Source organism: Nerophis ophidion, linkage group LG10 (genome assembly GCF_033978795.1).
Source record: "Nerophis ophidion isolate RoL-2023_Sa linkage group LG10, RoL_Noph_v1.0, whole genome shotgun sequence".
Lineage (NCBI taxonomy): Eukaryota > Metazoa > Chordata > Actinopteri > Syngnathiformes > Syngnathidae > Nerophis > Nerophis ophidion.
In genome coordinates this window covers 28,233,380-28,250,837 of record NC_084620.1, presented here as the reverse complement: position 1 = coordinate 28,250,837, position 17,458 = coordinate 28,233,380, and the positions used below count along the sequence as shown (strand labels likewise).

Below are 17,458 nucleotides of genomic sequence, written 5' to 3'. Positions count from 1 at the left end.
GAAGGGGGACCGGAGGGTGTGTTCCAACTATCGTGGGATCACACTCCTCAGCCTTCCCGGTAAGGTTTATTCAGGTGTACTGGAGAGGAGGCTACGCCGGATAGTTGAACCTCGGATTCAGGAGGAACAGTGTGGTTTTCGTCCTGGTCGTGGAACTGTGGACCAGCTATATACTCTCGGCAGGGTTCTTGAGGGTGCATGGGAGTTTGCCCAACCAGTCTACATGTGCTTTGTGGACTTGGAGAAGGCATTCGACCGTGTCCCTCGGGAAGTCCTGTGGGGAGTGCTCAGAGAGTATGGGGTATCGGACTGTCTTATTATTATTATTATTATTATTATTATTATTGTACCGATCTGTTGTGGTGAAGAAGGAGCTGAGCCGGAAGGCAAAGCTCTCAATTTATCGGTCGATCTACGTTCCCATCCTCACCTATGGTCATGAGCTTTGGGTCATGACCGAAAGGATAAGATCACGGGTACAAGCGGCCGAAATGAGTTTCCTCCGCCGTGTGGCGGGGCTCTCCCTTAGAGATAGGGTGAGAAGCTCTGCCATCCGGGAGGAACTCAAAGTAAAGCCGCTGCTCCTCCAGATCGAGAGGAGCCAGATGAGGTGGTTCGGGCATCTGGTCAGGATGCTACCCGAACGCCTCCCTAGGGAGGAGTTTAGGGCACGTCCAACCGGTAGGAGGCCACGGGGAAGACCCAGGACACGTTGGGAAGACTATGTCTCCCGACTGGCCTGGGAACGCCTCGGGATCCCCCGGGAAGAGCTAGACGAAGTGGCTGGGGAGAGGGAAGTCTGGGCTTCCCTGCTTAGGCTGCTGCCCCCGCGACCCGACCTCGGATAAGCGGAAGAAGATGGATGGATGGATGGATGGAATAATAGTCCTAGTTCTAGATTCTTAATTAATTTCCTTCAAGGATCATTTTCTTGAAATCTGATTCTGCATCATGTAAAATACTAAATCATTTTTTTACAATAATGTCCTATTAGTAAAATTACAGTACATACTCACTGCGCCTCTTTAAAATAAAAAGCTTGGAGCTTTACCAGCTCTCTGACAGTCAAGTGTGGACGTATTAGAGTGGAGAGTGCTTCACCTGCATGATGCCAACCAGGAAAGTGACGGATGAGGCCACCAACACCCTCTGCTCATCCTTGGTCAGGCCTTCAAAACCCGTTATGTTAGCGGGCGGCCCTTCGTCTGGTACCAGCCTGGTGACCACCGAGCCAATCATCAGACACAACACCGGGAACGGACCTTCACACGTGGAGGCGTCACAAAAAGAGTTGAGCTATGAGAAGTTCTGGACAAGCAGTTGGATCTTACCTACTGAGATGTGCCTGGAGGTTCCCAGGAAAAAGTAAAGGACCACAGGGAAGAACGCAGAGAAGAGACCATACCAGGGTTGAAGAGACGCCAGGAGACAATACGCTAACCCTAAACATGACAAACATCACATGTTTTTTTTAAATACTTTCTCATCTTTCTGCTAGCGACAATACAGTTTACAGTACATAGTAGGGGTGCCCTGACACAACTTGTTCACTTCCGATACAGCACCAATATCGGGAACCGTCATCTGTACCGATATTAATCTAACACGATTTCAGCACAAATCACAGAACATACTTTTATTATTTTGTAATGTAGAATGCTAATACGCGAAATTAGTCAAACCGTGAAGGTATAAAAAAACAATAACCTATTTACTATTAACCTTTGGGAATGGGATTATGCTGTGTTTTAGTGGAAGTGGAGTGGTATTTTTCTGGCATCCCCTAGCGTTGACAACAATTTATTAAATTAAGCTCATGAAATTGAAAATGTAGACACAATTGTTACTGGATGCTTTCTGATAAGCTTCTGCCTTGAAGACTTTGTATGTGTAAATAATATGCAACTATGACTATTTGATACTTGTTTATACTGACAAATGTGCTGTTTTAGACTGCAACATTCTTCAACAACAGGTGGGTAGTAGCTTGTTACAAGTAGCTAAGCTACATAACTTAGCTAAATTTTCCAGTAGCCCGGCAGTAGCTTTTCTACTTTTTGAACAAGTTGCGATTCCTGTAACTCAGCTATTCTCGGACCCATGTCTAAGAATAGCCATGTAGCTACGAGCTACAAAGAGAGAAACATCGATAGCGAATCCAAGCCAAAAAAACAAAACAAAAAAAAACTGAGAAAATACAATGACCTGGATAAATGAGAACATACGAAAAACTCCATGATTTGTTGGCGTTGATATGATGAGTCACAATTGGATAAAGTTAGGGCCAAATATTACGCACTGGCCAATCAGAGGCAAGGAATCGATATCGCGGACACCCCGAATATAGTATATTCCAGGGATTCTAACTAGTGGTACGCAGACTCCATCTAGTGGTACGCCAAAGAATCACTTCATTAAAGTACAGTGTTTTATTTTCCTATACTCAAATACAGTGTTACTGTTCAAACTGTGTGTAATGTTACAGTGGCCAACAATATTAAATGTTAAATAAAACCTCTCCACCTTGTTTTTAATGAATACTTAGTCCTACTACCCTACTGTATTTTAACATTGGTCATTATGGTGGTATTTGGAGAACCAAGTTTTTTCTGAGGCGGTATTCAGTGAAAAACGTTTTAAAAACACCTTTGTACACAAATACTTACATTGTTTATGATTATGAATTTGCTTGTTTTGCATCATTTGGCACAAATGAAAAACAACAACCTTGCAAGACAGCGACGAGTCCAGTGCTGATGCCCGACACGATATCGCTAAGAAGCCACTCTTTGATGCGATAGATCTTCATCCAGCCGATGATTGGCAGGAGGGACAGAGCCGCATTTTTGGCACGTTTGGCGTCACACCTGAAACAACAATATACTTTATAGTGTATGCATAGAAGTGACAATTTTATACTAAATAGGGGTCTACTAAAGCAAATAAGTTGGGTCTATAAGCTGCTCTGGCTGGATATTATTATTATTAAAATCATTACTATTATCATCATTGTTGATAACAGTAATAATGGATTAGATTTGTATGATGCTTTACTAGACACTCGGAACAGCGGAGGCTGGAGTCGAACCAGGAACATTGAAGTTGCTGGCATGGCCGCTCTAGTATCCGAACCACACTATTCCCAAATCTAATCCATTATTATTATTATTTCATATCCGTACTATGCTAGCAATATATTACACTTATATATTTGTATACATTTTGTATAATCATATATTTTTTACAGTTCTAATCCTAGTAATGACAGTTAAAAATGAGAGCTAACCACGCTAAAATGTGACCTTGTCTCCACAATTAACACTTTGACCCTGGAACAGATTACTTCCATTTTCAATTATTTGATGGAAACTACTTCAAAATAAAGCAATTTGTGCCGGTTTAGTTATAAAAAATATTATTTGATAATGTATTTGATTTATTAAAAAATATATTTTTCTTACATTTTGAAGACGTCAAATAATGAATTAATGATAGCTAAAAATAATACATAAACGTGTTAAAACGCTAAATTTATAACCTTGCCTGTACTATCATTACCAGTTTGATCATCTAATGCAGTGGTCCCCAACCACCGGTAACAGGCCGCGGCTCGATTGGTACCGGGCCGCAGAATAATTTTTCATTGATTTTTAAAAAAAAAATTTTTTTTATATTTTTATTTAGTTTTTTTTAATTATTAAATCAACATAAAAAACACAAGATACACTTACAATTAGTGCACCAACCCAAAACACCTCCCTTTTTCATGACCAAAAAAAAAATAAATAAAAATATTTAAAGCTTAAAATTAAATAAGTGCGATCAAACATCTGCTTACAACGAAGCCTATTGGAGTCGCTCTATTCTGTCTATAAATCCCTTAAAAAGCATCCAAACCCCTCCATTAAGGTTTTATATACATGATGTAACTATACATGTAATGTTGAAACAGCCAGATTTATAACATTTAATATTTAAGTATTTAGATAATTTTAAGCACAAAAATGCATCACAAAGTTAGCTTTTTTCCCAACTCTTTCACTGATTATTAGTCACTGCAGACACAACGAGAGTCAACAAACATAATAAAACATCACTTACTGTTTGAGGTCTGTTGTCATTAAGATGCCAACTGATAAAACCCTGTCATATGTTGATTTTAGATGAAAAATGTCTTGCAGTCCTTGCGAAGATAAGGGGGTAGAACCAAACATCTTTTTTGTGTCGTTCTCGCCATTTTGGGTCTAAATTGTCTGTCAGTGTACCAACTTGTCAGAATACATCTTCATCCTAGGTGAGAGGCATGATTTGTGATCTACAATAAAATTTGACCTGCGATGAGGTGGCGACTTGTTCAGGGTGAACCCCGCCTTCCGCCCGATTGTAGCTGAGATAGGCACCAGCGACCCCCGCAACCCCAAAGGGAATAAGCGGTAGAAAATGGTTGGATGGATGGAATAAAGTTGGACGAGCAAGGAAACGAGGAACCCCCTCATCAGTCGATCATATCAACATTGGCACACCAGCTCATGAATAATTTGTCTGCGTTAGTGTTTAAATATCACCGATACTTGGTTAATGTTCAAGTCACAAAATATAAATGGCGCTTTTTGAATGTTTATTTATTAAATTTTATGGGTGGAATAGAGGCTCTCCCAATGGCTGCATTGTAAGCGGACTTTTTTTATACGAGTTAAAATGCATAAAAAAAAAAATACATCCGTGGTCATGTATTTCATGATGATTGTGAACGATAGACAAAATTCCCAAAAAAAGTGCAATTCCGCTTTAATCCCAGGCTCTTAAAAACATCAACGTTCTCGACTGCCCTAAGGTCCTCAGATTTATTTTTAAAGACTATTTTCAAGTGGAAAAAAATCTGTTTAATGATGGCTACAATTTGACCCTAGAACAGATTATTACTCATATTCATATTCAGTGTGTCTGAAGGAAGTAGATGAACATTATCAGCACCTGGTCTGTGAAAGTCCTGCAATGCAACCTTACGTGAAGTACTGCTTGAGGTGATCCAAGCCGGTTTTGCGGTGCCTGTAGACCTTCCCATGCTCCTCTGCAAAGGTCTCCTCCGAGTACAGAGATCGAGCGACCAAGTACTCCTTGAGCCCTGCTTGCTTCACCATGGCTGCTTCTTGTGCCTTGGAGGACCTCCTGCTCCTTCTTCTTCTTCTTCTTTTTCTTCTCCTCTATGAGGCTCTGAGACCCATTCAAGCACATGAAGAAATGGGAGATCACCTTTGAACGCCACAAACAACAATAAAGTCCAGATCCCCAAATCCAGACTCGGGCACAGAGGGAGAGAGAAAGCAGGAGTACAGAATCATCTGTCAGGCTTGATAAAGAGCGAGCGATAGCAGATAGAGTTGCTAGAAAGACTCACACAGGAAATATTCACTTCCTCTACCTGTTTGTGTGAAATCCCGTTATTTTGTCCCACATACCTGAAAGACTCCTAATCCAAACTTCCACCTTCTTCCACCAGTATTTAGAAGATATCTGCAGCCGCCGCCTACTTTTTAGCCATTCATAATCTACTGTCGTTATTCCCAATTGTAATTATTAACAGTAATTATGATGAGGATGCCTGCGCTGCCTGGCTGCTGGATGCCTGCCTTATCCTTGACCATTGTTCCCCCTGATATCTGTCAACTTTACGCCCCTGAACAGGGCTTGGAAGGAGTAGGACGGGACAGGATTCTAGATTATTTTTATGGTTTATAAAAATATGTTTAAGTTAAATTAATTAATTTTAATTTAATTAATTTTATTTTTTTGCCACATTTAAACATGGCTAAAGATAGTTTATCAAAACTTAAATTAAAAAATATTTAGTTATCGTAGGTTGTTTAATTTGTATATATATATATATATATATATATATATATATATATATATATATATATATATATATATATTATAGATGCGCGGATAGGCAATTATATGATCCGCAACCGCATCACTGAAGTCGTCATCCACCCGCCATTCACCCGAACCAACATTTAATCAACACCGCCACCGCCCGCCAACCGCCCGTTGTTATACATCAGGGGGAACGGGACAGGATTCCAGATTATTTTTATGGTTTAGAAAAATATGTTTAAGTTAAATTAATTGATTTGAATTTAATTATTATTATTATTTTTGCCACATTCAAACATGGCCAAAGATAGTTTATCAAACCTTAAATTAAAAAAAATGTAGTTATCGAAGGTTGTTCAATTTGTATGTGTGTGTATATATATATATATATATATATATATATATATATGTATATATATATATATATATATATATATATATATATATATATATATATTAGAGATGCGCAGATAGGGAATTATATCATCTGCAACCGCATCACTGAAGTCGTCATCCACCCGCCATCCACCCGAACCAACATTTTCAGGAAGAGTCATGGATGCAAAGGATCCTGGGTAATTGTTGTGTTCCGTTTATATTGTGTTACTGTGAGGATGTTTTCCCGAAATGTGTTTGTCATTCTTGTTTGTTGTGGGTTCACAGTGTGGCGCATATTAATACGCGTGTTAAAATTGTTTATATCACAACCATCAGTGTACTCTGTGTCACCCAGTATGCCTCTCAGTCGTGTGCGTGTGTCTGCGGTAGCCCCATACAACATGTTGCTGAACTGGCAAGCAGTTTGTGCATGTTGTTGAAAGTGTCAAAGGCAATGGCTTCATAGTACGCCCAAATTCTTGTTAACTGGGTGACCGCCAGCAGATATTCGCAAGAATGTTTGCGGCTCCTGTTGTCTTCTTTACTTAATGACACGGGTCAAAATGGCTCTTTGAGTGGTAAAGGTTGCCAATCCCTGAACATTGTATATCAAATATTTCCGAATGGTTCAACCACCACCTGCCCGAATCTATTTAAAATCAAATTTTAATGAGACCGCAAACCGCACATCTCTAATATATATATATATATATATATATATATATATATATATATATATATATATATATATATATATATATATATACATATATTTATATATATATGTATATATATACATATATATATACATATCTATGTAGATATGTATATATATATATATATATATATATATATATATATATATATATATATATATATATATATATATATATATATATATATATATAACTCAATCAATCAATGTTTATTTATACATGTAAAGCCCTAAATCACAAGTGTCTCAAAAGGCTGCACAAGCCACAACGACATTTAGATCCCACATAAGGGCAAGGAATAACTCACAACCCAGTGGGATGTCAATGTGAATGACTATGAGAAACCTTGGAGAGGACCGCAAATGTGGGTGACCCTACCCCTTTCTAGGAGACACCGGAGGCAATGGACGTCGAGTGGGTCTAGCATAATATTGTGAAAGTCCAGTCCATAGTGGATCTAACATAACCACAACCTCATTACAGGGCCAACACAGATAGACAGACAACTTTCACACTCACATTCACACACTAGGGCCAATTTAGTGTTGCCAATCAGCCTTTCCCCAGGTGCATGTCTTTGGAACAAAGTAACAGAAAAAAAAAAAGGTTTTACAGTTATGGTTAATTTTTATTTGATCAAATTCATGAAATTAGCGTAGGAAGTAGGTTAGTCCCGAAACCAATAGTTTGGTACCGGTAACAACATGTTTTTTGATACTTTTCTAAATAAAGGGGGCCACAGAGATGGCATTGTGGGTGGAGGTGTGGCCAGCGCTGCCTGCAGGAGCAAAGGTCACCAACTCTGTCCATGGTGCTGAGGACAGAGCAACATCAGACGGGGGCGTGGCAGTGCTGACTGCGAGGCACAGCTGGCAGGTGATTAGATTTCACAGGCGGTACGTGTTGATCTAATCATCTGTTGTCTTTAACAGTAAGCAGCCGGGAGCAGGAGGGAAGAGAGGATACGGACGTGACTGAAAAGTCACGTTCTACTGGATAAAGAGTTGGACGAAAATATATGTCCATGTATCATGATTAATTCTTTATATTAACAGGAAGGACAACTTATCAGTCGTCATCCCAGTGAGAGACGACATCGTACAGTAAGATATCAATTTATTATGTTTTTAGTTTGTATTTCTTGTTTAGCACTTAGCAATACTGCTACATGATGTTTAGTGTTTCACTAAAGCTGGATATGTTTAGCAGAGCTTCTAAAGCTTGTAGATCATCCTCCTTATATTCAGGATCAACAATATAAGGTTCCGGGTTGTATTTATTGGCTCTCACAAAGTCGGCATGATTCGCATTGTTGTTGGTGATGAAGGGCTTGCTACGTCATGTGTTGACATGTCTGGTTTCCTCATGATCTCTCAAAATGGCTCAGGAATCTCTCGGAGATTGATACTATGTTGATCATATCTTTTTACTCCACGTCTGCGTTCGCTTCCAAGGTTTTTTGTTGTTCCCATCGGGTTCTGAGGATGTCGCTGTGGCTTATGCAGCCCTTTGAGACATTTGTGATTAAGGGCTACTATATAAATAAACTTTGATTGGTTGATGTTTTCTTCCCAGTTTCCTGCAAGTTTGTTTGGCTATATTGAATACATACTGGTTAGTTACGCCAGAAGATGTACATCCATCCATCCATCCATTTTATACTGATTGTCCCTTTTGGGGTCGCGGGGGGTGCTGGAGTCTATCTCAGCTGCATTCAGGCGGAAGGTGGGGTACAATAATTTCCCAAATATTTTAGAATTCCTAAAGTTGGTGTAAAAAAATACAATTAAATAAGCGGCAGGAAAAATCAACGGGTTTGTGCCCGGCGAAAACAAAATATTCCACCAAAAAGCATTGAAAATCTATCTTTTGAGTCCATCTGTATCTTCAATCCTTTAAGTCAGTCCTGCTCACCAAATTACAAACCCCGTTTCCATATGAGTTGGGAAATTGTGTTAGATGTAAATATAAACGAAATACAATGATTTGCAAATCACTTTCAACCCATATTCAGCTGAATATGCTACAAAGACAACATATTTGATCATCAAACTCATAACCTTTTTTTTGTGTGCAAATAATCATTAACTTTAGAATTTGATGCCAGCAACATGTGACAAAGAAGTTGGGAAAGGTGGCAATAAATACTGATAAAGTTGAGGAACGCTCATCAAACACTTATTTGGAACATCCCACAGGTGTGCAGGCTAATTGGGAACAGGTGGGTGCCATGATTGGGTATAAAAACAGCTTCCGAAAAAATGCTCAGTCTTTCTCAAGAAAGGATGGGGCGAAGTACACTCCTTTGTCCACAACTGCTTGAGCAAATAGGCAAACCGTTTTAGAACAACGTTTCTCAAAGTGCAATTGCAAGAAATTTAGGGATTTCAACATCTACGGTCCATAATATCATCAAAAGGTTCAGAGAATCTGGAGAAATCACTCCAAGTAAGCGGCATGGCCGGAAACCAACATTGAATGACCGTGACTTTTGATCCCTCGGACGGCACTTTATCAAAAACCGACATCAATCTCTAAAGGATATCACCACATTAGCTCAGGAACACTTGACAAAACCACTGTCACTACATACAGTTCGTCGCTACATCTGTAAGTGCAAGTTAAAGCTCTACTATGCAAAGCGAAAGCCATTTATCAACAACATCCAGAAACGCCGCCGGCTTCTCTGGGCCCGAGATCATCTAAGATGGACTGATGCAAAGTGGAAAAGTGTTCTGTGGTCTGACGAGTCCACATTTCAAATTTTTGGGGGAAATAAGTGACATTGTGTCATCCGGACCAAAGGGGACGCGAACCATCCAGACTGTTATCGACGCGAAGTTTAAAAGCCAGCATCTGTGATGATATGGGGGTGATTTAGTGCCCAAGGCATGGATAATTTACACACCTGTGAAGGCACCATTATAGCTGAAAGGTACATACAGGTTTTGGAACAACATATGCTGCCATCTAAGCGCCATCTTTTTCACTGACGCCCCTGCTTATTTCAGCAAGACAATGCCAAGCCACATTCAGCACGTGTTACAACAGCGTGGCTTCGTAAAAAAAAGAGTGTGGGTACTTTCCTGGCCCGCCCGCAGCCCAGACCTGTCTCCCATCCAAAATGTGTGGCGCATTATAAAGCGTAAAATACGACAGCGGAGGCCCCAGACTGTTGAACGACTGAAGTTCTACATAAAACAAGAATTTCACTTTCAAAGCTTCAACAATTAGTTTCCCCAGTTCCCAAACATTTATTGAGTGTTGTTAAAAGAAAAGTTGATGTAACACAGTGGTGAACATGCCCTTTCCCAACTACTTTGGCACGTATTGCAGCCATGAAATTTAAAGTTAATTATTATTTGCAAAAAAAAAAAAAGTTTATGAGTTTGAACATCAAATATCTTGTCTTTGTAGTGCATTCAATTGAATAGGGGGTGAAAAAGATTTGCAAATCATTGGATTCCGTTTATATTTTCTTCTAACACAATTCCCAACTTATATGGAAACGGGGTTTGTAGATGGAACAGGTATCTAATGTTGAGGCCCCTCAGTGTGTGTGTGTGTGTGTGTGTGTGTGTGTGTGTGTGTGTGTGTGTGTGTGTGTGTGTGTGTGTGTGAATTGAGCAGGAATGCAAACACACCGAGTTAAGTGTGTGAACGACCTTACTAGAGCTTGGAATTACATGTTAGAAGGCCAGTTCACAACAAAGGTAAAGTGTGTCTCTGTGACATTAAAGTCTGCACAAAAGTGGATTATTATGTTACAGCGACCTGTGATCATAATGAAAAAAAAATATATAATAATTATTAAATACAATTAAAAAATGCTTCTTCTCATGCGTTTTTAGGCAACATGTTATAGAGAGATCTTAAATGACAGCCCATGCTTCCCATCCACACTGATGAAGCTTGAAAGGTGCTGCAAAGAGGAATGGGTAAAACTGTCCAAAGATAGGTGTGCCAAGCTTGTGGCCGCGCATTAAAAAAGATTCAAGGCTGTAATTGCTGCAAAAAGTATTGAGCAAAGAATACTTATCTATGTGTCATTTTTTTAGATTTTTATTTTTAATACATTTGCAAGATAACAAAATAAAAAAAACACTTTTCACATTGTCATAATGGGGTATTGTGTGTAGAATTTTGAGGACAAAAATGAATGTATTCCATTTTGTAAAAAGGCTGTAACATAACAAAATAGGTGGAAAAAAGTGAAGCGCTGTGAAGACTCTCCTGGATGCATTGTACATGTTTCATTACAAGGGACGGTGTGGCGGGGTTGAGAGAGTGGCTGTGCCAGCAACCTGAGGGTTCCTGGTTCAATCCCCACCTTCTCCCAAACTCGTCACGTCCGTTGTGTTCTCCATCACGACACTTGCTCCTGATGGGTTGTGGTTAGGGCCTTGCATGGCAGCTCCCGCCACCAGTGTGCGAATGTGTTTGTGAATGTGTGAATGTGGAAAGAGTGTCAAAGCACTTTGAGTACCTTGAAGGTAGTAACGTGCTATACAAGTATAATTATGGATGTTTCTATGGCTAAATTGTTATGTTGCCAACAAATCAGAAGCATTCAAACGTTATTCTGCTCACCCATCCATCCATCCATCCGTTTCTACCGCTTGTCCCTTTTTAGGTTGGCGGGGGGTGCTGGAGCCTATGTCAGCTGCGTTCGGGCGGAAGGCGGGGTACACCTTGGACAAGTCGCCACCTAATCACCTCAACACAGATGGACAGACAACATTCACACTCACATTCACACACTAGGGCCAATTTAGTGTTGCCAATCAACCTATCCCCAGGACTCAGGACCTACTCAAGGTGCATGTTTTTGGAGGTGGGAGGAAGCCGGAGTACCAGGAGGGAACCCAAGCAGTCACGGGGAGAACATGCAAACTCCACACAGAGAGATCCCCAGCCCGGGATTGAACTCAGGACTACTCAGGACCTATGTATTGTGAGGCACATGCACTAACCCCTCTGCCACCGAGCTGCCCTTCTCTGCTATCTATTCTGCACACATTGTTGTGCAATAGTGTTGTTTTGAAAGTTAACCATTTAAATAGCCATAACTGACCTTTGAACAGAATAATTAATCATAATTTATTTGTGCTGCCAATCTTAACCTTGCAACTTTAGTTTAAATAAAGTTTTTATTGCTTACTTAAGACATTTTTATTATTGAACATAAAAGCAAGGGAATAAATTAAGTTTCTGCAGGCTTTTGTTCTCCAACGCGCCTTTGGTAGTTTATTGCGGCGGCGTGAATCACGTCCGATAAAGGTTGGCGCGAGGATGACCTGCTGATTGCGCCAAGGCCAATTATTTTCCACTGGCGTCCATTAACAAAACCAGAATAAAGAAGAACAATGTGGTTGTGAGTGGAGAGGGTGGATGCGGCGTTCCTGTCTGGCAACAGTTCCAAGTCAAATTCCAGAGTCAAATGAGAACTCCAAATGTTGTCTTATAATTGTCCAACAAAGAGACGCGACTACACAGGATTTGGCACTGGTCCACCGCATCCGTAACAGGTTTATTCTGGGCTCCCGACAAGCAACAATTACTCAATCTTCAAACTATCAGGTCGGCTGAGGTTCTGTCTGTTACGGAGGAGTCCGTTCAGTGACAGTCAAGTAACAACAAAGGAAATTATGGCTGTGAAAGTATTTATTCCTCATCAGATTTAGTTTGTATTTTTTCAATTGTGTACTATATTTTCCAGACTAGAAGCCACACCCACACAATTTTAGAAAAATAAATATATTTTTATATATTAGCCGAAGGTACAGAATATATCGGTACCTTGTTAAATGAAATACTTACACAGAAAGTAAATGTTTATTTGCATATTTTAGTTGTTTCCGAGCAGTGTCTGTAAAACAGCAATAAAACGGCTGATCAAACATAACAAAAAAGTAATGGATGTCTTTATTCATCCTTTATGAGATGAATAGCTATTGTACAAACCCTGTTATCATATGAGTTGGGAAATTGTGTTAGATGTAAATATAAACGGAATACAATGATTTGCTAATCATTTTCAACCCATATTCAGTTGAATATGCTACAAAGACAACATATTTGATGTTCAAACTGATAAACATTTTTTAGTTTGCAAATAATCATTAACTTTAGCGTTTGATGCCAGCAACACGTGACAAAGAAGTCTGGAAAGGTGGCAATAAATACTGATAAAGTTGAAGAATGCTCATCAAACACTTATTTGGAACATCCCACAGGTGTGCAGGCTAATTGGGAACAGGTGGGTGCCATGATTGGGTATAAAAGCAGCTTCCATGAAATGCTTAGTAATTCACAAACAAGGATGGGGTGAGGGTCACCAGTTTGTAAGCAAATTGTCGAACAGCTTTAAAACAACATTTCTCAACGAGCTATTGTAAAGAATTTAGGGATTTTACCATCTACGGTCCGTAAAATCATCAAAAGGTTCAGAGAATCTGGAGAAATCACTGCATGTAAGCGATGATATTATGGACTTTTGATCCCTCAGGTGCTACTGCATCAAAACCCGACATCAGTGTGTAAAGGATATCACCACATGAGCTCAGGAACAATTCAAAAAACCACTGTGAGTAACTACAGTTGGTTGCTACATCTGTAAGTGCAAGTTAAAACTCTACTATGCAAGGCAAAACCCGTTTATCAACAGTACCCAGAAACACTGACGGCTTCGCTGGGCCCGAGATCATCTAAGATGGACTGATGCAAAGTGGAAAAGTGTTCTGTGGTCCGACGAGTCCACATTTCAAATTATATTTGGAAACTGTGGACGTGGTTTTCTCTGGAACAAAGAGGAAAATAACGATCCGGATTGTTACAGGTGTAAAGTTCGAAAGCCAGCATCTGTGATGGTATGAGGTTGTATTAGTGCCCAAGGCATGGGTAACTTACACATCTGTGAAGGCACCATTAATGCTGAATAGTCCATAGAGGTTTTGGAGCAACATATGTTGTCATCCAAGCAACGTTATCATGGACGCCCCTGCTTATTTCAGCAAGACAATGCCAGGCCACGTGTTACAACAGTTTGGCTACATAGTAAAAGAGTGCAGGTATTTTCCTGGCCCGCCTGCAGTCCAGACCTGTCTCCCATCGAAAATGTGTGGCGCATTATGAAGCGTAAAATACAACAGCAGAGACCCCGGACTGCTGAACGACTGAAGCTCTAAATAAAACAAGAATGGGAAAGAATTCCAATTTCAAAGCTTCAACAATTAGTTTCCTCAGTTCACAAACATTTATTGAGTGTTGTTAAAAGAAAAGGTGATGTAACACAGTGGTGAACACGCCCTTTCCCAACTACTTTGGCACGTTTTGCAGCCATGAAATTCTAAGTTAATTATTATTTGCAAAAAAAAATTACGTTTATGAGTTTGAACATTAAATTTCTTACCTCTGTAGTGCATTCAATTGAATACGGGTTGAAAAAGATTTACAAATCTTTGTATTCCGTTTACATTTACATCTAACACAATTTCCCAACTCATATGGAAACGGGGTTTGTACTAACCCTGGCATATTTACATTGTTGCTTTATGTGGATGAATATGCATTGTCCTAATTCCATTAAATAAATACATGAGATTTTTTATTTTTTTATGTTTATCAAGACTTTTCTTCCTTGTACTTTCTAAACACTTTGAGTCCGAACAGTTTCTTAAAGTGGATCATTTTAGCACATGGTTTGTTTTCTTTGCTTAATACATTCCATAATTTAGCCATTAGCGAAGAAAAAAATCACAGATTAGCCGCACCTTTGTATAAGCCGCAGGGTTCAAAGCTTGGGGAAAAAAGTATAGGCTTATGGTTCGGAAAATACGGTACATCCTTGAAAGCAGTCCAACGCAATACACTGCAAGTAGCTGAGGTCAAATATAGGTGAATCAAAACACTGGAGCTCCGTAAATTACCCAGCTACCAGACAGGGATTCTAACCCAGTAACCCTTTTTGGTGGCCAAGTGTGCACCACTGATCTATCCTTGCCCCAATGACAAATGTAATCGAGGACTCGTCTTGATCAACTACGATGGAGGTGAAACAAAACTTTTTAAGTTAACCAATGACCTGACTGGGAATGTAATCCATTACTCCTTTATGGAAGCCAATGCTTTTAAACGTTTAGCTATCCTGTGTCTTGGTGTCATTATTTTGCTCACTTTGAAGAATTATTTGTTTAGAACAGATACATTTTGCCAATTTTCCAAATATGTCTTTATTCAACACAACAAGCACCCTCGCATGTTTGAAGCCAACATTTGAGCAATCAGCAACTTAATCAGCATTATTTGTCATTTGCCATCTTTTGTCTTCAAACTTTTAAGATGCCGAGTGTCCGAATCTGTGAGTTTTAGGAGTAAACATACAAAATGAGCTACAGAGCTAGCCTAAAACGTTAGCATGCTAACATTAAAATGCTAACACTTAGCGTTTTTGCTAACGTTGGCATGCTAACAGTTAGAATGTTTCACACTCTTAGTTATTTGGCTCTAAGATGTATGGCTGGGGAAGTAGAGGAAAAACTGTAAAAATAGGGGAAAATGTTAGCATGGCATTTCTAGCATGCTAACAGTAGTATGCTAAAAGTGTTGCATAACAAGTTACATGAGGCTGGGTTAAATGGTTGTAAAACTAGCTCAAAGACATAGCATAATGTTAGCATGCTCACAAGTTAAAATTACCACCCAAACAGTAAGCACGTTTCACATACCAAGTTGCATGAATATAATGTGTAAAATTAGTTAAAAAGGTTAGCATGCCATTGTTAGCGTGCTAACATATAACATGTGTTACATTCCAAATTATATTACTCTGAGGTGTATGGCAGTTGAATTAGAGACAAAAGTGTAAAATTAGCAGAATAAGTTAGCATGTAAATGTTAGTATGCTGACAGGTAGCATGTTTCACACACCAAGTTCTGTGACTGTAAGGTGCATGGCTGTGGTTTTATAGGAAAAAAAGCGTAAAATTAGCAAAAAAGTTAGCGTGCCTTTGTTAGCATGCTAACTTATAGCATGTATCATGTACCAAGTTTAGCAGCATTTGAATGGGAGCTTGCACATAACTATTTAATTATACAACTTTAACATTTGACAACCAAACAATTAAACAAGGCGACTCGGTAAAGAATCTGGGTATTATCTTTGACCCAACTCTCTCCTTTGAGTCACACATTAAAAGCGTTACTAAAACGGCCTTCTCTCATCTCCGTTATATCGCTAAAATTCGCTCCATTTTGTCCACTAAAGACGCTGAGATCATTATCCATGCGTTTATTAAGTCTCGTCTCGATTACTGTAACGTATTATTTTCGGTTCTCCCCATGTCTAGCATTAAAAGATTACAGTTGGTACAAAATGCGGCTGCTAGACTTTTGACAAGAACAAGAAAGTTTGATCACATTACGCCTATACTGGCTCACCTGCACTGGCTTCCTGTGCACTTAAGATGCGACTTTAAGGTTTTACTAATTACGTATAAAATACTACACGGTCTAGCTCCAGCCTATCTTGCCGATTGTATTGTACCATATGTCCCGGCAAGAAATCTGCGTTCAAAGGACTCCGGCTTATTAGTGATTCCCAGAGCCCCCAAAAAAGTCTGCGGGCTATAGAGCGTTTTCCGTTCGGGCTCCAGTACTCTGGAATGCCCTCCCGGTAACAGTTGGAGATGCTACCTCAGTAGAAGCATTTAAGTCTCACCTTAAAACTCATCTGTATACTCTAGCCTTTAAATAGACCTCCTTTTTAGACCAGTTGATCTGCCGCTTCTTTTCTTTTTCTCCTCTGTCCCCCCCTTCCTTGTGGAGGGGGTCCGGTCCGATGGCCATGGATGAAGTACTGGCTGTCCAGAGTCGAAACCCAGGATGGACCGCTTGTCGGGACCCAGGATGGACCGCTCGCCTGTTTATCGGTTGGGGACATCTCTGCTGATCCGACTCCGCTTGGGATGGTTTCTTGTGGACGGGACTCTCGCTGCTGGGTTGGATCCACTATGGATTGAACGGCGTGGCGCAGTGGCCGTGCGCAACCCGAGGGTCCCTGGTTCAAATCCCACCTATTACCAACCTCGTCACGTCCGTTGTGTCCTGAGCAAGACACTTCACCCTTGCTCCTGATGGGTGCTGGTTGGCGCCTTGCATGGCAGCTCCCTCCATCAGTGTGAATGTGTGTGTGAATGGGTAAATGTGGAAGTAGTGTCAAAGCGCTTTGAGTACCTTGAAGGTAGAAAAGCGCTATACAAGTACAACCCATTTATCATTTAACTTTCACACTATCATGTTAGACCCGCTCGACATCCATTGCTTTCGGTCCCCTAGATGGGGGCGGGGGGCGAGGGCTGAGGGGGGGTTCTTCCGAGGATGTCCCAGTGCAGCCCTTTGAGACACTTGTGATTTAGGGCTATATATGTTAAGCCTGTGCGGTATCGTGGTACCAGGTTCGATTCCCTCGAGGATGCATCAAAATTGAA

The 17,458-nt window shown here is 40.1% G+C and overlaps 1 protein-coding gene across 8 annotated transcripts in view; it reads right to left on the bottom strand.

Moving 5' to 3' along the window:
• Positions 1 to 17,458, bottom strand: part of LOC133560584 (chloride anion exchanger-like) — an 82,291-nt gene that overhangs the window by 54,237 nt on the left and 10,596 nt on the right. For 3 of the 8 annotated variants that reach the window (XM_061913258.1, XM_061913259.1, XM_061913255.1), the window contains 4 exons: positions 5,008 to 5,214; positions 2,728 to 2,867; positions 1,332 to 1,442; positions 1,102 to 1,262 (listed from right to left, as the gene is read on the bottom strand). In XM_061913258.1, the coding sequence (XP_061769242.1) occupies positions 1,102 to 1,262; positions 1,332 to 1,442; positions 2,728 to 2,867; positions 5,008 to 5,141 (546 nt within the window). In that variant the 5' untranslated portion in view covers positions 5,142 to 5,214. The other 5 variants (XM_061913253.1, XM_061913261.1, XM_061913256.1 and 2 more) reach the window with 4 other exon arrangements.